At 42.6% G+C, this 21197-nt stretch overlaps 2 protein-coding genes across 6 annotated transcripts in view; one reads left to right on the forward strand and one right to left on the reverse strand.

Annotated features, from left to right (window-relative positions):
* The window catches only part of LOC135198771 (sushi, von Willebrand factor type A, EGF and pentraxin domain-containing protein 1-like), an 810178-nt gene that overhangs the window by 617034 nt on the left and 171947 nt on the right, over positions 1-21197 (forward strand). The gene's annotated exons all lie outside the window — the stretch shown is intronic.
* LOC135198846 (ubiquitin carboxyl-terminal hydrolase 20-like) overlaps positions 1-21197 on the reverse strand; it is a gene marked incomplete at its 5' end in the record, with an annotated part of 136553 nt that overhangs the window by 103125 nt on the left and 12231 nt on the right. The window contains 3 exons of the mRNA XM_064226817.1: positions 6518-6650; positions 6787-7019; positions 8511-8685. Coding sequence (XP_064082887.1) covers positions 6518-6650; positions 6787-7019; positions 8511-8685 — 541 coding nt within the window. The remainder of the gene's footprint in view (positions 1-6517; positions 6651-6786; positions 7020-8510; positions 8686-21197) is intronic.

Here is a 21197-nt window from a genome sequence, read left to right on the forward strand (position 1 = left end):
TAGCTCTTATTGTATTCTTCTGAATACCTTCTGGAAGCATTTTGAGCCCTCATCGCACCCCGAAGACTCTGTAGGCAAACGTTTAAAAAACCATCTCTTCTTCTGTAGATGAAAATGTAAGTACCCTGCATGGGCAACTAAACTTCTATCTGAAAGCGTTGCGTCAGGAATAGAGGGATTTAGTTCTTTTGCCAGACATACTATGCTGGCAAGAACCCATTGCCGAGTCCTCCATTGAATCTGATGCGAGATTCCAATGCACAAAAAATTCACTTGTCTTCTTGGTCGTTTAGGGCTAAGAGAAACAAAGAATTCCTTCATAAACTTCCTCAAAGAAGTTTGATGAGGAGCAGTTCCATTTTGTCGGAACACGGAATCTGTGGCCACAAAAAAAAATTCCATTCGAAGTACATGATATCCTACTCTTGTCGTATTGCGGTATCGTATAGATCCCGAAGATCTTAATCCTCTGTTATCTCTAATTCCCCTTGTAGAGACAGAGTATAGCCTTTTACTGCGTTCTTTGATAGCAGATATATACATAGGTGATTCTTCCCTCTGAAAGTGAAGAAAAACCTCGCTATGTGGTTCACAGAGGTATCGGAAGAGGACAGTTTCCTCATTCCATCTAGCACGATCTGCAGCAATTCTATGTCTTAGCCATGACTATTGTCATTTACCTTGAAAAATCCTCTCATTCATGTCCACTTCTGGTCAGTCTGCACGTGGAAAGACTCAGAGTGGAGAGGTTTTTCAGGTCTATTTATAATAGATTCTGATAGAATATCCAGATACTCTTGGAAAAGCCTTACGAAACATGCTGTGAGAAGAACGTGACTTCTGTGAATCCAACCTCTCTAAGGCCAAAATGAGGCATTCATCCTCTCTTCCTTTGACGCCCATTTATCTTAATATCTGTTAAGAATTTATAACTAGGGGAAAAAAAGACTAAAGTTTATTCCCCTTCTTTAAATTAAAGATGTCGTATATTGATACCTCTCTTGGTTCGAGGAAGGAAGCAGTCTATAGGAAGCCTGTTCGTCTTCTACCTTGCGAAGAGATCTATGAAGACTTTCCGCAGGTTCTCAAAACTCTTTTCAATAAATGTTAGACATACGTTAACAGTTATTATCTTCGATCGAGAAGGTTCTCACGGACATGCAAAATCTTGCATCGAACCTTTAAGGATCGTTACGTTCCGTGTCTGTTCCCAAATAGGTTCTCTTTTGTTAACGCGAACAGGGGCGAAAAAAGAGATTCTCGATGCTCTTTGCGATATGAGAGAGTCGTGGAATTGGTCTAAGTGATTAAAAAAAAAATCATTTCATCATTCCTTGTAAGCGACCCCTTTCCGATTAAATGGGTAACGAAATCAGGAACGAATCTTGCCGTTACCGAGCCTCCGAGAGGCTACTGGTTTGTTTGTTTGTTTGTATGGTGTTTTTACGTGACTTCCGAACCACGTCGAGAGTGAACTTCTATCACCAGAAATCCACATCTCTCACTCCTCAATGGAATGGCCGAGAATCGAACCCGCGACCACCGAGGTGAGAAGCAAACACCAAACCAACCACTACTGGACTTTTAGGTTAATAACTCGCTAAAACGAGAAAATATCTTGGATGGTACTAATGGCGCATTGCGCCAGGCTGGCGCTTCTGACGCTTTGCGCCAGGCTGGCGCTTCCTTCTAGTTCTTTTAAGGTTATGTGCCAGAACATCTGTGCCCTTATGGTACCCGACATCCTTCACGTGTTAATTCCGTTCTTAGTAGGAAACAACTTCTGCCACTAAGAGAATGTTTCCCATCCGACTCACCCATCTTCTCTTGAGCAATATCCGATTCTAAAAAGGTTGTGTGCGTTTCTCGAAAGGATGAGAGAATTATATTATTTCGTGCTCTGCCGTATTAGACTCCTTTATAATACTGTCACATTGTGGTAAACAGCATTAATCTAGGAAACCTTTGTAAGGATACTAGGAATTCTGTAGTTAACCTCGGTATGCGCATAAGACTTGGCCATACCGTAGTCTTAAAGTGAATTCCCTTCTACTACATTCATCTTCTCACTAAGCATGTACTCTAATAAGCCATGCTTTCGTAAGCATGAGAGCATCATATAATATAGAGTTCCGCTGCTTTAGAATCCTTTAATAATGTTACCTACGGTAAACAGCATTGAAAGGTTGTAATATCTTTCTTATTGAAAGCTTCTTAGCAAAAGGCAGACAATATTTTATTTATGTTTGCTTAACTATCCCCTCAATCCGAGGCTAAAACCGCGATTGTAGGGGAGAGACACGGTTAGTTATTCCATCCCGCAGGGGGAGGAGAGGACATGTAAAAACCAACCCACTCATGACAGACACCTACATTTTACTGCGTTGGTCTCTGACTCTAAGGCGCGATAGCAGTCTCCGTTAGCCGTCTGGCCTTACTCTTCCAGAGTTGCCAGCTACTCCATTAAATAAAGGAATCTTATAAAATTATTATCGAACTTCAGGAAGTTCTTATTAATGCATATTTAAGCGAAACAGACTTCGATAAATCTAGAAGCTAAGTAGGTGTTGTCTTAACAATCCCTTTAAGCGTAGTCCTTCTAGGAAATTCCTGGAAGGATACTGATAATTGAGTTGCTCTACAAAGAAGTAACTACGGTATGTGTGATTTGCCGTATCGTATTCTCATACAGCAGATACTCTACTACCTTCTTTCCCTGCCGAGGCAGATAAAGGAAAATTTTTTACTGTCTTCGTTCTTTTCGTTAATAGAATGATAGAAAGAGTATATATATCTCCTTAAGGAAGGAAGTTAATCCAGGAACTCTTTAAATCTTCGTGATTTCCTCATAAATCGCGGAAGAGACAGAATTCCTGTTCGTCTGTAGGGTTTACGGAAGGAAGTAGATATTTCCTATCCGCCATCATACCCAAACGTCGATGAGATTCTTATAAGAAAAACTCCCAAAGCGCTTGCCTCTTCATAACGAGGGAAGAGCATGAATGAAGGAGTGTGTCCGCATTACTCAAAGAGGAGCCTCGCGACTGACCCCTCTCTCTTAAGAAGATTTGGAATATTCTGGCGCCTGGCTCCTTGCGCCTAGCGCCTGGATAGTTCCGCGCGCCTGGAATGTTCCGCACGCTAGAAAGGAGACTCGCTCCTGGAACGTTCGCTTGTGTGGAAGATCCCGTGCGCCCTGATAGTTCCGAGCGCCTACTAGACCCCTTTTAGAAAGAGCCTCTTGCCCGGAAACGTTCAATGGAAGGATCGTTCTGATTGCCACTGTACTATAAGGCTCCTTGCTCTAGCCGTCTGTTTTTCTGTTGCAATTTGCGCCAGGCTGGCGCTTCGTCTCTTTGAAGGCGCCTTGCGCCAAGAAAAATTTTCTAGAACGCGGCTCGCGCTCAGTTGCTAGAACGCGGCTCGCGTTTGGTTGTAGGAACGCGGCTCGCGCTAGTCTGTTTTTCTGGAACGCGGCTTGCTGCTGGCTGTTGGAACGTGGCTCACGCTAGCTTGCTGAACGCGGCTTCCTAAGTTCCTGGCTGGCTCTTGCTCAGTGTTCTCTTAGTTTTCAGAGAACGCGCTAGATCATCAAAACATATACATTCTTCGTCTTTTCGGATGTAAGATGAAGAGACGCACTTTTTTTAAGGATGCCTTTTCAATGGCTATCCTTGGCAGTCTGGGACGCTCTACAGAACCTGCCGAGGGGACGCCTGACCGGTGGGGATTCTCTGAAACCCCCTTACGGCTTTCGACATTCCTTCTCCCCTGGGCTTGGGAGCTTGAAAGAGGTCTAGGCCTGGGAGCGAGACAGAGCCGATCAGACGCACCCTCCACTGCAATGGGGAACACTAGTAATCACTTCTTACCTTTCAATAGCTCGCATTTTGAGCCACAATCCTTGTCTTCAAATTGCAATTATGAATTTGAAGTTTCTGCGAAGTAAGAAGGTGATGAGGATGCAACACTACTAGTACTGTTAATACTCTAATTGCTCGTTAGTACGAGTTTCTAAAAAACTTTTAAAAGAAACGTATCTAGTTACATGCTTTACTGACTCCCTAAAGTAGGAAGTCAGTATATTTCCTCAATCAATTCTAACACTTATTACACATATTAATGAATAAATATTAATATTTCCCTTTCTTGCAAACTATGTGAGTGTCTACCGAAAATTTCGGTAGTTACACGTCATATATTCTTCGAAATTTTCGAAGCCAAATTCATTAAAAAGTTAATAAAAGCGTATGCCGAACCAAAGACCCAGTACTTCCCTGCAAAAGACAGCCCAGAAGATCGATGGCGATGAAAAACGAAAATCAAGTCAGGAGGTAGCAACAACATATGTTGACACTACCGCGACAGAGAAAATCTGGTTCTAGAACGGGAACGGTTCCTATTCCTGCCACCCAGCGGCAGGGGGGTAGATCACCTGACCTACCTGCAGCGTGTGCCGCGAAATTCGAATTTCTGTCGGACGTCAGAGACATAAGCTAAGTATATATCTGCCGGGGAAGTTGCATGTACAAAAACAAGTCTTTTGTCTAAGATCAAGCAGCTTGGCTACAAACAATGCATTTTACAATGTACTGGTAAGGTTCTTTAAACCAAAGGAAGACATGTCTTTTTTGATCTGCTGATTCAACCTTGTAAGTTCAACAAAAGAACATCCACCTAATGCACAAACCTCATACACCTGAAAGACAGTCAACCAGTAATTCATGCTGGAATGTTAACAGCAGTAGGCACACCAGGAATAAAAAGTGTCATCAGTATCAGGGGAGTAGTAGCTATCACAGGAACAGTGCAGGCATTGAAGCAGAATACTAAGGAAGCATGGCAGAAGCAGCAGGGTTAAATGAATCTGCAGAAATCACAGGTAGAAATCAGTGAATGAAGCAGAAGAAGAAAAGTTGCAACAGAAACCAATATAATTTTGGTACAAGAGGCACAGCAGCCACTGCCAGAACATGAAGTATACCGAGAACAAACGTGGTTGAGACTGTCACCCTAACAGAAGCAAGAGCCTCAACAGAAATATCAGAAATAACAGGAGCAACAGAAGCTGTCACTGGTGCTGTAGGCATGAGAACAGCAGGTATTGTAGGAGTAACCGTCCATGAAGTAGATACAATGGAAGGAATCAGCACAGCAGGTAGAACTACAGAGGTAAAAACCATAAGGGGAAATGGCAGAAGCTTCATTAGTAAGACTAGCAGATACAAAGGCATACAAAGCTGAAGCAATAACATGGTAATGATGACAAGACAATGAAGTAAAAATATGCTGCAGCTGAGCAGAGCCAAGTTCAATATAAGTACTACTAACATTGAAGCAGTAGCAGCTCTGTACACTGGAATCAATAAATCATGAGCTGCAAAGTGGACTAGCAAGCAATTATGGAAGTAGCCAGTGTTGAAGAGGCAGTCCAGTCATTGAGGAGAGCAGGCAAAACAGCTTTTGAGCAAGCAAGCTGAACAGCAAGCAATAGTACAGTATATAACTTGAAGACTGGTACTCATTAACCTTGAGAAAAGCACATGGTCTGTTGGCTAACTGTGAAAACAAAAGATTTAGGAGCAAACAAAAGGAAACCTCAGTATATGAGAATAATTTGCCATCCTTGATTGGTACATCCCCCTGTTCTTGTAATAGCCACATTGGTTGGCAGACCAGTCCTCATAAATATAGTCAGTGAAAACCCACCTGCAGTGATGACATGAGATACAAAAGATCTTACCTGTTAACACCTTGTCAATTTTGCTAAGGCATTCTTATGATAAGCAAAAATTTACTTGTGTACAACAGAATATTCACAAGACCACAACACAAAAACTTACTCCGATTGCAAACACTAAAGAACACAAAATAACAATATAAGCTGAGTTACAGGACGTACATTGCTGTAAAACAAGTCAAATTACAGATAAAAATTACAGGCAGCAGAACCAGCTGTAATAGCTATCTGGGCAAAACAAAATAACTCTTGTGCTAAAAAAATAAACCAATATTAAGAAACAAGAAAAGTAGTATTAGTACTACACACAAACAAGAGGTAACCAACAAAAACCCTAAAAATATGCTGAAATACTAAAATGATGAGGGCAAGACAGAACCTTGAAATAATTACTTGTTCGATAACTCACTTTTTCAGGAATAAAGGAGAGAAAAGAGAATTAGATTAGACAGTGATAAAAATAATTGAGAGGAATAAATTAAGAAACAATTAAATGGGTTAGCAGTCTCCATACTACAGGAGCAAGGCTTGGGGAGAATCTTGTACTGATGTGTGTACAGTTTTGAGACAAGAAATAATGAAGAGGTTAGTTACTACCTACTGATGTGTCATGAAAGTACATGCATGAAAATGATCTTAGCTACTCTTCTGCTTTTTACATGACAACCAAATTCATTTGTTTGGGGATATCAAGACTGCGGATGAGGGTTGCCTATGATTGATGGCTTTGATATGAAACAAAGTTTATTTGTAAGTCTAAAACACAGGAATTCATACCTTCCATTTCACTTTCTTCGTCTTCATGTGAAGTATGAACAGGTTCTCTAAGTTCTTCATGCAGTTGATCCATAAAATAGCGCAAAAATTCTTGAGAATCCTGCTGAGTATATCCTCGGAACATTGGGTACATCTAAAAACCAAATAATTAATACGATTAACTTTTGCTAAAATCTTAAGCTTATAAGTCACCAAATAAGCAGCAATTTGACAGTAGCAGAATATACAAAAATCCTATGTAAAACCATTAAAGACACACCACAACTGACCTGTTTAAATCCATGGTAAAGTACAGAAGGAGTGACAAAACTTGGCCTCTTTCTGTGCCACATCTCAAGCATGAGCCGTTGGAATGGTCGAGCAAGCCCAGGTGTCTTCCTATCAGTTCTTAAAAAAGCTGGACACTCTATCATAAAATGGGCTAATGGCATGGAGTTGCTCATTGCTTGTAAAGCAGAATTCATGTAGCATGTAAGTCCTAAGTTGCGAAGGCCAACAAGACCTGTCGTACAAAATCAATAGCTTATAACAATATACTCAGCTACAAGAAGTACTATGTGAAAAATTTTCACCCTCCATGTAGTCACTAGTACTATATTTTTAAAAAATGCAAAAGAGGGGTTAGACAAGTAAACATCTTTATAGAAAAGAAAGATACAATACCACATTTGCTAGCATATTGGATGCAAGAACACATCAGACACACCCTTATTATACAGTACGTACAAGGAGTTTTGAATAAAAAAAAATACACATTTTTAATTAATTTGTATTTTTCATAGCTAACAAACCTTAGTCTTAACATGATAAATCTTCTGGCCCCAGCTGGAAACTGGTTAAAAGCAATAAAAATTTGTATAAACAAGGAATGTGGCATCTGGCATCTAAAGTGTAGATGAGCTGGAGGCTTGTCAGTGACCACGCTTGAACCCTGTGATGCATTTAGACTTTCCTCAACTGCCTTGGGGAGCGGATGTTTCCTTTTGCTCTCCTCCTCCCATGCCAGTTTTTTTGCTAAGCCTGTGATTCCTTTCTTAATTTCTTGTGTGTGTGTGTGTGTGTGTTTTGTGGTTTATTATGGATGCTATTTTAATGAAAAACATAGTTTATGGTGGTGAACCAAAAAACATCAAGCTATACTGTTTCCATATTCTCTGAGATTGGCTATATGTAATATCTATCTAATGTTGTCACTATGCCTTTGTTCCTCCTGCACCATGGAATTAAACTCTGAGGAAACTCTATGGTATTCATATTCTGGAAAAAACTGACAACTCGGGTTTGTTGTTGTTGATATCTCTCCACTCCATGCACTTCAGTTTGTTTGCTTATTTTGATTATTACACTGTTCATCCTTAGTAAGCAAGTATACTGAATTTATTTTTCCTTATAAACTTACACATAAAGATATAATACTTTGATTATTGCTGATAATATTTACTACTATTTGATACTTTATTTCCAAATTTTGCTTATCTACTTATCCACCTGTCTGTTCGTCAGACAAGCATACGTAAAAGAAAGTAAAAGGAAGTTAACTGAGGTGTACAACATTCACAACATTCCCTTAAAAAAAAGGAGAGTTTTATTTGTCATTCCTTGAAGACTGAAAAGTACACAAAAAATTTGAAAATTTTCCAGTAAAAGCTTGTCAAGTCAAAGTAATATAGTGTGTTTTCAGAATTCTTAACTTACAACCCTTTAACTTTTCCTTTCAAGCTTGAAGAGACCTTGCAACTGAAGGTATAAACCCTCCATGAACAGATTTTCACTGCATAACTACTTTACGTACTCAGTTCTTGTTACCTTTATCAAAAACAATTACCCTACATCAGCCCAATTTTTTTTAATGAAAACTTTGAGAAAATTATTTTGAATGATCACATAGGCTGCTGAAAACCTGTACCATCAAGCAATTCCCTAACAGCACAGTTAAGGATAAGACAATTATTTTACATGCTAAAGCTTCATAATGTATCAAGGTATAACTAACCTCTGGCTTTTACTTCTTCTCCTTCATCATCTTCATCTTCCTCTTCCTCTTCTGCACTGCTCTCACCTGGTGTAAGGGGTTGAGCCAAAGTCACCCCTGGGGCACTTATTGGTCCACCTAAGTGTTGTTGTTGTCCTGGAGGTATGCTGAGGCTGACCTTTACAGATGATGTTACCTGAAACAGATAGCAATATACAGAAGTACTGTTTGCCAATGTTCAAAGGCTGTTGACTATCCATAAGTCCTTCAGATGAAGACTTGAATAAAGAAAGAGAAGAAAATTCGGGTTTGGAATACTGCTCAAGATTGAAGGAAAACCGACAATAATTGCTAAATCTTTTTGTAATCCTGAGCATTTTTAAGTCTCAATGTTAACATTACCAAATATTTCTATTCAAGAAATAAGAATTGAATCAAGCTGTTAACTTCATGGCCATAAACTGCAAATTCCTTGTAACATATTAAAAAAATAAAAAAGTAAAATCCGAGGAAATAACTTTGGAACTGTCAGCATCTCAGTGATATGCAATGTGGCACTTATTTGTACCATCTATCTTTCAAAATCCTCCAAACTACTTGAAACAGTTTGATGATGTTTTATGGTGTCCAGGCTACGTAAGTTGTAAGGTGAGACAGACTGTACTCCACCCTACTGAGTCCATGGAAAGGTGAGAAGTTTCTCACCACTGGAGGATTAACAACATTCCCATTAAACGGATAATGTTAATGAAAGTCTGCAAGATCATTTTTTAAGAATACGAGGCTAGCTTGTTCTACATTTGTTGCTAAACCTGTAAAATTAAGAGGCAGACACAGGTCAACTATTATCTTTCCCCAATTTCCACAGTTGTCTAGATTGTACATACCCCATTAATCAATGCCTTTCCTCCATCCAACACAGATACAGGCAGTCCCCAGTTATCGGCAAAGGTTCCATTCCCGGCGGTGTGCCGATAAGCGAAAACTGCCAATAACTGAAACTCAGTGCTTTATGGCACGATAATGGGACTTACGGCGCTGTTAACCAGTTATCGGCACCATAAGTACCCTTTTGGCGTGCCATAAGGATGCACACCCTTATGGTACCGATAACCAGAACTCGTCCCATTGTGGCACCATAAATTGCTGATTTTATGGTGCTAGACAAGCGCCGTAAAATCAGATCACCGATAACCAAGTCCGCCGATAACCAGGGACTGCCTGTACACTGACTTGTGCTGTAAGGTGTAAATGCCCTCAATACTCATGTTTAATCCTCCTATGACGACTTATATACCAACACACTTTCATGTGCCTCCCTGAAATACATGTGTCATCTTCCTGGGATTTAGCTTCCCAGTGGCTTATCCCCTTATACTTTAATCTATTCTTATAAACTCATTAATTTGAAATAGCCTTACTCTGTATGAAAAGAACCATCATATAACTTAACAAATCTTATCCAAGTCACATTCCACTGTCCAGTGAGGAAACATGTTTTCCCCAAGATGGTTGTACTGCAATGCTTCCCCAGCTACTGTGCTCTGCCACTCAATTAATTCTTTCATTAGTTTGTTAGGTACTTTAGTCTTTCAAATATGCTCTTGTTTATTGAGCCTATTACTACTGAATGCCCTTTGCTCTTAGGCTGGTGACTTACTATATCTACACTGTCCTACTGTGTGAACTCATTTTTTCAGTTTTGTCATTTGTGGTTCATGTCTTTCCATCTGTTCTGAAATGAGTTGTGTACAGCAAACTTCTTTACCTTGCTTAGTCCTTACCAGTATTTGTTATTTACTCTTGCTATTCACCAGTTAATGTAAGAGTTATCTTCAGTTCTCAATATCTAAGCTGTTAAATATTGACTTTTTTATTTTTGGTTGCATGGTATAAATGATAAAACATTTCTAATGTGATACAGCATGCTTCCTCTTAGTTATGGTAGCCTTCAGAAAAAATATTAATAGAATTATGCCTTAGCATTCTTCTGTGGGCTGCATAAGAAATCCTGCAGTTCATACATAAGTTTCATTGCCCTGAATCATCACCACCATCATCATTATTATTACAGGTATAGTATTATTATTATTTTATTTTTTTAGTCTTTCACAGTCATCCTATTCGTCTGCATGGTTTTTACAGTGTGGGGTTCCAGGTTGCATCCTGCCTCCTTAGCAGTCCATCACTTTTCTTACTATGCATGCTGTTTCTAATAGCACAGTGTTCTGCAAGACCTGGCATTACTTCAGCATCTAGTCTTTCCAGGTTCCTTTTCAGGGATCTTGGGATTGTGCCTAGTGTTCCTATGCGTATGGGTACAATGTCCACTGGCATATCCCACATCCTTCTCACAGGCAGTCCTCGGCTTACGACAGGTTCGGCTTACGACAGGTTCGGCTTACGACAGGTTCGGCTTACGACATTCCGGGGTTACAGCACTTTTCAATTATATTCTCCAGAGATTATTTCCAGGTTTACGACACATGTTCCAAGGTTACGGTGATTACAACACCAATCTAATGGAAGATATATGACTCCAAAAATGCAAAATAGTAATCAATATTTGAAGGTTTTTTGATGAAAAATGTAATAAAAATGCAGTTTACATAGTTTTTAATACAGCCAAAGCATTAACCCTTAAACACCGAGCCGGTATTTCTGAAAGTGTCTTCCGTATGCCGGCGGCGTTCACAAGTGAGCGCCGAAGCGGAAAATTTTTTTTTTCTTAAATCACAGCACGCTTAATTTTCAAGATTAAGAGTTCATTTTTGGCTCCTTTTTTGTCATTGCCTGAAGTTTGGTATGCAACCATCAGAAATTAAAAAAAATATCATTATCACATATAAACATTGGAATATATGACAGCGCAAAAAAAATTCATATATAATTATATACAAATCGTGCTGTGAGCAAAACGGTTAAAGCTAATGAGTTAAGTATTTTGTTGTTGTATTGTACACTAAATTGTGATGATTTTGGTATTTAACAAATTGTAAAATGATCAAAGCAACACAAGAAAATATTATCACAATATGATGCATGAATTTGTAATGCGCGGACGTAAAAAAAAGCTGTTCTCAAAAATTCACCATAAATCAAAATATTGTGCTAGAGACTTCCAGTTTGTTGCAAAATGAAGGTAATTGATTGAATATTACTAGACTGTAAGTGTTGTAGCTTACAATTGCAGTTTTCGACCATTTCGGTCGAGTTAAAGTTGACCAAGGGTCAAATTTTTTCTATTTATCGTTATTTATATGAAAATATTTCATATGGACTCTTAGTGAAGCTCTTGAGAACCAAGGAAACATCCTACGTCGGAGGCTTGAGCTCCCTAGAAGAACTCGACTGCTCAAACCCCTAAGCTAGCAAAGAAAGTTCCCCGGACAAGGAGATGTCGATACCTTTACGGCATAACACCAAACTCAGGGCCGCCCTGTATCCTCTAATGGCAGAAATGAACAAACGTTTCTCGTCTCTGAGGAAGGTTAAGAAGTCTACTATTCGCTGAATAGAGGTTACGAGTGGAGAAAAACCCCACTTACGACACTAATCACAATAGATCGCCCATTGCCCTAATAAACCGCAGAGGTCGACTTTCTGAGACTGCTGTTCTCTGAGAAAAGCCTCTCACTCGGAGGAGATACTTGACTGCCTCCAACCGTGAAGAGACAGGGATTCTACTGACTGGTGGAACCTTTCCGCATGAAGCTGACACAGGAGATGCTGCCAAGGGGGAATTTCCCTCGGAACCTCTGACAACAACGACAGCAGATCTGGGAACCATTCCACCTGAGGCCACAGAGGGGCTACCAAAGTCATCCTGAGACCCTGTGAACTTATTAGCCTGTTCAGAACTTAACAGATCAAACAAAACAGAGGGAAGGCATACACCTCCAGGTTTTCCCAGGGATGTTGGAATGTGTTCTCTGCTAACGCTAAAGGATCTGGGACCACTGAACAGAATATCTCCAGCTTCCTGTTGAAGCGAGTCACAAAAAGGTGCAGCATGGGTCTCCCCCAAACCTGGAAGAGCTTGTCTGCTACCACTTGATGAAGGGACCACTCTTCGCCTAGGATCTGATCCAGATGACTGAGTTTGTCCGTGCCCACATTTTGTTTGCCTGGGATATACCTGGCTGAGAGCTCTACCGAATTGCTGACTGCCCACTGGTGAACCTCGATGGTCAAGGCGTGAAGTTGACAAGACAACCCTCCCTGCTTGTTCACATAGGCAACCACCGTGGTGTTGTCCGACATAAAAACAACAGAATGAACCCTCTACCTTCTCCCGAAACTCCTTCAGACCCAGGAAGGCTGCCTTCAACTCCAAGACATTGATATGTAGCTGTTTGTCTTCCAAACTCCAAACGCCTGATGCAATGAGGCCACCTAAATGGGGCCCCCAACCTGCGAGAGAGGCGTCTGATAACAGAAGGAAGTCCGGAGGAAGAGAACGCAGAAGGACACCCTTCGAAAGATTCCAGTCATTCAACCACAAACAAAGGTCTTCTCTCACTTCCAGAGACAGAGGAACCTTTAACAAGGGTGAGTTCCCGCCGTAGACCAGAATTCTTCCATGCTCCATTGCAGAGACCGAAGATGAAGACACCCATGAGGGACCAGCTTCTCCAGGGAAGACAACACTCCCAGAAGAACCTGCCACTGATGAGCTGACTGATGCGCCACCCCTCGCAACTTCTCCAAACCTGATCTGAACAAAAAACTTTTGCAATTGACGTATCGATGACCACGCCCAGGTAGAGAATCCTTTGACTGGGTACGAGGTTCAACTTTTCCTGGTTGACTAAGATGTCCAGTTCCAGACAGAACCAAAGTAGACAATCCATGTCCTGCAGCAGTTTTTCCCTGGAAACTGCCAAGACCAACCAATCGACAAGATGCCTCAGCAAATGGAACCCCTGAGCATGGGCCCAACTTGATACAAGAGAGAAGACCGTTGTGAACACTTGAGGGGTTGTTGTCAGCCCGAAGCAAAGGACTTTGAACTCGAAGACCTTGTCCTTGTAAGAGAAGCCAAGGAACTTCCTGGACGTCGGATGAAAAGGAATTTGGAAGTATGTGTCCCTTAAGTCTATCGACAGCATGAAGTCGCCTTCTCTCACTGCTGCCAACACTGAACCATGTCTTCCTGATGAAGTGATTCAAGATGGATAAGTTGATCACAGGTCTCCAACCTCCCAACGCCTTGGGTAACAAGATGTGACTGTAAAACCCCGGAGACGGATGCACCACTTCCTCTATCGCATCCTTGTCCAGCATCTTCTGCACTTCCTCCCGAAGAGCCTAGAACTTCGGAGAACCTGGAGGATGTGCCTTCCTGAGCTATGGCTTGTCCAACAGAGGAGGAGAGAAGTCAAATGGCAGCAGGTACCCCACCTGAAGGATATCTACCACCCACTTCTCCACCCCATAACTCTGCCACTTGGCCCAATGGCCCACCAGGCACCCCCCTACCCGTGACGCAGAAGAGGGAGAGATGTCTAATCTACCGACAGCCCCCTTTACCTCTGCCCCTTGGGCCCCTTCTTGGCTTAAAGGACCAAGCGCAAAAGGGATGTTGGTCCTCTGACCTAGGCTGAGTCGAATGGGAAGGCCCTGCCGAAATCAAACTCCTCCACGGCCTATCAGGCGACAATCTTCTTGACTGCTGCTGGACAGGGGGAGGAGGAGGAGGAGCCAGACATCTCCGACTTAGACACGGCCTAGTGCACCAGTCTGTCTTTGGTGTTGCCCCAACACCAGTCTATCACATTTTCCAGCTCGCTTATAGGGAACAAAAATTGGGACTCAACATATCCCCATTTCTCAATGCCAGCAAGGACTGTGTCAACTGATCTCTCCATCCTAGATAAAGCCGCGTCTCTTCTAATCAGGAGAAGGTTAGCCCATAAATTAACACTGAGGTGAGCCATATACGAAAACACCTTGCCTCCGAACTGCATTAGACTGGCAAGTGAGGATGCACTCACCAACCCTTCTGGGGACCTGTCAGAAGCTATCTTGGCAATGATCATAGACCAGAAGTCCAGCCAAGAAACCGTCTGCAACATGGAGGCTACCAAAGATTCTAATGCTGAGGCATCCTGTGGAGACAAGGATGGAGCCACTGACCTCACCTGCTCCTAAGTCAATCCCAGCTACAGGTAAATGACATCCTGGTTAAGATGACACGACATCAAAAACTCAGAGTTTGTAGCATAATACTTCCTATGTCTGTGAGAGGCGGGGGTAGTAGCTTGGCAGAGCCCCTACAGTGAAGCGAACCGTCCTGGTCTAAAACAGAGGCAATAACCTTATGCAAGACTGACTAGACGTGCCCCAACAAGGGAAGCTGAAAAGATGATTTGGGATTCTGCACAGCTCCCAGCAAGGCTTACAGGCAAGAAGGGGTGTAAGATGACCAAGCCTAAGTCTTACTTTCCAAATTGTTGAACCCACGAATGAGATCGACAACTTCTGGAAAGGAAGACAAAAACTCTTGCGTCTCCCTCCTCCTGCTCCGGTAACAGAGACCGAAGAAAGAGCAAAGTTCTTAGCCTTCCAATGCTTGATATGCCGACGTGGCGTAGAGGGGGAAGGAGAGGAAGATAGCACTGGTTCCTTACGCGATGAGGGAAGATAGCACTGGTTCCTTACACGATCTCTTCGCAGGAGGCAGGGACAATGCAACACGTTTCCTTCCAGTCCTCCCAACCAACAAGGCAGTCAACTTATTATCCATAACAGTCCAACCTCTTAAGCACCGCCTGGCATAAAGCCTCAGAGGACAAAGCAGCTACTGAAGATTGCACAAGGGAAGATACATTAACACTCTCCGAAACACCAACACTTTCGAGAACACAGCCGCGTTGTTCCTCCCTCGTAGGCGAAGAAAGAGCAAAGTCCTTAGCCTTCCAAAGCTTGATAAACCGACGTGGCGTAGAGGGGGAAGAAGGAGAGGAAGACAGCACTGGTTCCTTATGCGATCTCTTTGCAAGAGGCGGATATGATGCAACACGTTTCCTTCCAGTCCTCCCAGTTGAAAAGACAGCCAACTTATCATCCAAAACATAGTCCAACCTCTTAAGCACCGCCTGGCATAAAGCCTCAGACGGATCATCAAGAAAAGACTCCGATGGCATGGAAGGGAGATACAGCAAACTGGGTGGCAGAGATGACGTCACGGCTGAGAGAGGCAGTGCAGAGGAGATGACTGGGAGTGACGTCATCGATGGAAGTGACGTCACAAGTGGTGATGATGTCACAGCTTCCCCTCAGTCCGAAGGGGAAGCAGACTCCACTGGCAGAGGAATACAAAACAACTGATCCTGTGATGCTATTAATGGGGCTGACGCCATGGCTTCCCTCCAACTCGAAGAAGCGGCAGCAGTCACTGGCAGAGCAATACAAGATGGCTGACCTGGCTACCCACAAAGACGAGGCCAGGAGGAGGGGGGAGGTCCTGGGTAAAGGCCGAGAGAGGTCAACCACAACTCTCGCCCAGACAGTTAAGAAAAAGACTGATGCGGTGGCGTAAGTGCATGGTCTTTGACCACTATTCACCCAATTTACTCATGTGTTGCCAGATATCACAAGATTCCTTGCTTTCATCTGCGTTTTAACCAGTCCCAGCTAGGCGCTAGAAATGATCCTATTGTTAAGACCAAAGGTTTGTTCGCGTATGAACTACAAAGATGTTGTGCTGGCAAGATAAGAAAGGAAACCATCTGATGTTCATTTCAGCACCCTTTAAGTTTAGTTTGTTTATCAGATTACAGTGGACCACCCGTATTTGCAGGGGATCTGTACATGAGCCACCCACTGAATAACTAGAAGCCGCGAATACTTAGACCCCCTATAAACAAAAAATGATATTTTCATATCAAAATAAATTTTTGAACATACTTACCTGGTAGTTATATATACTATATAGCCTGTGACATCACGGCAGAATTCAAAACTCGTGGCAATCGTCGATTGGGTAGTCAGGTGTACCACCTGTGCGCCCTCCATCCAGGTACCTGGAACCATTCCAACTATTCCTCAGATCTTCCATGCCCCTAGTCTCTAGAGGGGAGGATGGTGGGAATTAAATTATATATATAACTACCAGGTAAGTATGTTCAAAAATTTATTTCAATATGAAAAAAGGATTTTGACCTAGGAAAAATCTATTTCTGGGCGATGGGTTCGTGTCGCCCAGTGAAATATCCTTTAGTTTATTATTTCTAAGGTAAATGAGCTAACAAATACCAGAGAAAAAACAAATCAAAGAAGATGTCAGTATAACTGACTCGCTCACCCAAAATAAAAGAAGGGTGTCGGTATGGTAACTGGGGCGAGTGAGACCACTACCACGAACTTCTTGCCATTTAGAATTCTCCTATATCAAAATTCCCAAACGAGAGAGCCGATCCACAGGTCGAGGCGGCAACTACTACCACTACACCCCACGCCACGCCGACCACCGCGCCTCTGGTGGCCATCCTGAAGTTAGCAGGCAATCTTGGGCGGCAGGGCAGGGCAGTGGTGGGATTTCACTGAGCGACACGAACCCATCGCCCAGAAATATTTTTTTCCTACGTCAAAATCCTTTTTCTGGGCTCAGTTCGTGTCGCTGCGTGAAATAGTACCAGAGAAATATCACAACATTGAAGAAAATACAAGAGGGTCTCAATAAAACCAAAAATTAAATCTACAATACTATAATTTAGAGAAAAAGGTATGTATACAAAATAATAACATCCAAGGGAACTTGTGAAATTATATATAAATTTACAAGTAATCATATCCACTTAATCTCTAAATGTGAGGTAAATCATAGTAATTGTTTCTTACAAACATGTAAAAAATTATTTTAAAAAATACACAAAATATTACCAAGCATCAAAATATTATTATATGATAGTGTGTAATCTTAATAATACAATAAGGGAACACACTCAATAGATTTCACATAAACAAATATTGAAAAATCACAAAGCATCAAACCATTGTAAGATGAGAGTGTGGGACCCTAGCATAAAAATAAGGTAACCACACTCGTTAAGCTTATATATATACAAAAATTGTGGGTGACCCTAGCAAAAAAATAAGGGACACACCACTAAGCCATTCAGATAAGCAGCTAAGGCTAAAGGCAAAGTGTAGAGCAGTACGGTAGGATGGACGAAATGTTAAATGAGGCAGGCAGAAAGGAGATCTGGATCTTCAACTATAACTACTGGGCAGAGTCAGGAGAAACTATGTTTCCCGCTGCCACTGCTGAAAATTTTAGAGATTCTAGGGACTTTAAATAGTGTCGCTTAAACACTGTCGGCGATTTCCATCCAGTATACTTTTTCAATTCATCAAAATTCATGTGCTGGAAATAGTTAATTGAGGTGGCTACTGCCCTGACATCATTTGCTTTAGGGAAAGATTCAGGGTTTGCTTGTTTAATAAAGTAGAGGATCTGTTGTCTTATGCCTTTAATTGATGAAGTGCCACCCTTTTCTCTCCTAAAGAGGGGACCCGAAGAGGAGGAGGATGTCCTAGACTGAAAGGCTCGTAAGGTCATTACTGGACAAAGAGAAGGGTCTTGAGGAAGAGGAATGACTTTCCAAGGTTCCCACCTCAATAAAGGATCCTCATTTTTAGCTAAAAAGCTGCAATCCGGGGAGAGTAGAACTTCTCCTGAGGGGAGAAATTCTATGTATCCCGTATCTCTGGACAGAGCCGACGATTCTGAAATTCTAGCTCCTGAAGCCAGGCTTAGCAAAAATAATGTTTTTCTTAAGAGCATTATAAACGAACAAGTTGAGTTGTCAGTACCTGAAGCCAATTTGAGAACATCATTCAAAAACCATGACACAGAAGTAGGCCTTACAGAAGGTCTAAGTCTAGCACAAGCCTTGGGAATAGACGAAAAATAGGGATCTGTTAAGTCTATGTTAAAACCCATTTGAAAGATCTTCTTCAAGGCTGATTTATTTGTAGTAATAGTGCTAGCTGCTAACCCTTTTTCAAACAAGGACCTAAAAAAGGATATAGCTGAATTGATAGTCATGATTTTGATGTTTGATTCCTTCAGGAAAGATGCCAACTTCTTAACTGCAGCGTCATACTGCCTCAAAGTTGAATCCCTTTTATCTGATTCCAGGAAAAGGATATTCTGGGGATCTATACCTGCATCTTTTTTAGCCGCAAATTTCATGAAGTCCATAAAGTTAGGGCTTTGAGAATTCCTGAGAGTCTGGGATTGGGAATCCATTGGGGGCGAAGACCCAATTCCAGAAGCAGGGGATACCAATTGCTCTTCGGCCAGTCCGGTGCTACTAGTGCCACTTGTCCCTTGAAAGTCCTGAGTTTGTTCAGAACTTTCAGAAGAAGATTCACTGGAGGAAAGATGTAAACCTTCTTGCACTGGTTCCAGTCTATGGACCTCTAGAGCGTCTGTGGCATATGCCAGAGGGTCCAGGTTGGGAGCCACATAGCATGGAAGCTTGTGGTTCGCTTGAGAAGCGAAGAGATCGACTTGGAGACCTGGGACACTCCGGCGTATCCATTGAAACGAACTGTTGTCCAGAGACCATTCTGACTCCAAGGGAACTGACCGGGATAGAGCATCTGCTATCACATTCCTTACTCCTGCCAGGTGGGTGGAGGAGAGGTGCCATTTGTACTTGTCCGCCAGGGAAAAGATGGCTATCATGAAATGGTTTAGATGTCTTGATTTGGAACCTCCCCTGTTGATGCAGTGTACTACTACTGCGCTGTCCAGAACCAATTTTACATGAGAGTTCTTTGGTGGAAGGAGCCTCTTTAGGGTCAGGAACACTGCCATGGCTTCCAATACGTTTATGTGAAGCTGGCGGAACTGTGGTGACCAAGTTCCCTGAACCTTCTTGAACTGAGAATACCCTCCCCAGCCGCTTAATGGCGTGTCTGTGTGGATAGTTATTACCGGGGGAGGATAGTGAAGAGATACCGACATGGACAGATTCTTCATCTGTGTCCAAGGATGCAGACGGTTCCGAAGGATTTGCGGGATTGCTGACAACTGGTCCCGAGATCTGACATTTGCTCTTGAGCGCCAGATCCGGTTTATGTCTTTCAGTTCGCTTTCATCAAGATGTTTGTCACTGAAGCAAACTGAAGAGAACCTAGGATCCTTTCCTGGTTTCTCCTTGAAGCATATTTGTACTTTGGAAATTGCTTTACTGACTTCATTATTTCCTTCCTCTTGGCTATTGGAATTGACAGATTGTGAGAGGATAAATCCCATTGGATGCCTAGCCATTGAAATCGGGACTCCAGAGTGAGTCTTGATTTTCCCTTGTTTATCTGGAACCCCAGATATTCCAGGAACTGAATTACTTTCTTTGTGGCTTTTCGGCATTCCTCGACGGTTGGCGCCCAGATCGAGGTATGCTACTACCATTATCCCTTGCGACCTCAGTTGTTGAACGACTACTTCCGCTAATTTCGTGAATACCCTGGGAGCTACGTTCAGCCCGAAGGGCATCACTTTGAATGAGAATGCCTGGTCCCCTAGCTTGAGGCCTAGGTAAGGGCGAAAGTGTCTCGCTATTGGGATATGATAGTATGTGTCTGTAAGATCGATAGAGGTGGTGACGGCCCCACGGGGAAGTAAGGTCCGTACCTGCGAGATGGTCAGCATTTTGAACTTGTCGCAGCGAATGGATAAGTTTAACTGGGACAAGTCTAAGATTACTCTTCTTTTTAATGAGCCTTTCTTTGGCACGCTGAACAAGTGACCTTGAAATTTTAAATGCTTGACTCTCGATATTGCTCCTTTCTGAAGGAGTTCCTCCGCATAATCTGTCAATTCCTTCGATGGAAGTTGAAGGAATGGTCTGGGTGGAGGGGGCCCCTTGATCCAACTCCAACCCAGACCTTTTGACACAATACTTTGTGCCCATTTGCTGAACCCCCACCGATGCCAGAAGAGGAACAGCCTCCCTCCTACCTTGGGGATCTCACTGCTGCTGTGCTGGGTGAGCTCCACGGCCTCCACGGAAGTGTTTTCCTCTGTTGATAACTCTGCCTGATCCTCTCTGACGAAACGTTCCTCTGGCTCTACTTCCCCTGGCAAACCGGTTGAAGTGCTGAAAAGCCTAGCCTTCATACACTTGGTTGAACGCCGGGGAGACAGCATAAGAGGTGGATGGCTGAGCCCGAGGTGAGATCAGGAGGATAGGTTGAGTTTGGCTCTTCGTTGTGGCAGCTTGTCCTGGTTGGGTGACTGGGACAGCTGAGACTGCCTGAACAAAGTGTTGAGGTTTCTTTTGATAGGGTTGAAACCTCTTCGACTTTTTCAGTTTCTTACCTGAAGCAGACGAGTCCTGCTTTCTCTTAGCGGAGAGGCCCCAACGATCTTTGAGACTCTGGTTGAGTCTCGTAGCCTCGTTCTGGACCTCTTTAACCACTGACTCCAGGAAGAGGTCCGCCCCCCAGATATTGGAGGAAAGCAACTTATTTGGCTCATGCCGAATAGTTGCTTCCTGGAGGACATGCTTCCTGCAGTTGACTCTCGCAACCACAAACTCATACAAGTCCGATTGGACTGTATAAGTCTGTGATTAAGTCAAAAGCTTGAAGAGCGGTTCCGATGCATAGGAAAGGGCCGCTACTTCTGTCATAACCATCGTGTTTAGAGTTCTTGCCAGCCTGGACCTTGCCTCGAATTCTGTTTGGATG

Source organism: Macrobrachium nipponense, chromosome 22 (assembly GCF_015104395.2).
Source record: "Macrobrachium nipponense isolate FS-2020 chromosome 22, ASM1510439v2, whole genome shotgun sequence".
NCBI lineage: Eukaryota > Metazoa > Arthropoda > Malacostraca > Decapoda > Palaemonidae > Macrobrachium > Macrobrachium nipponense.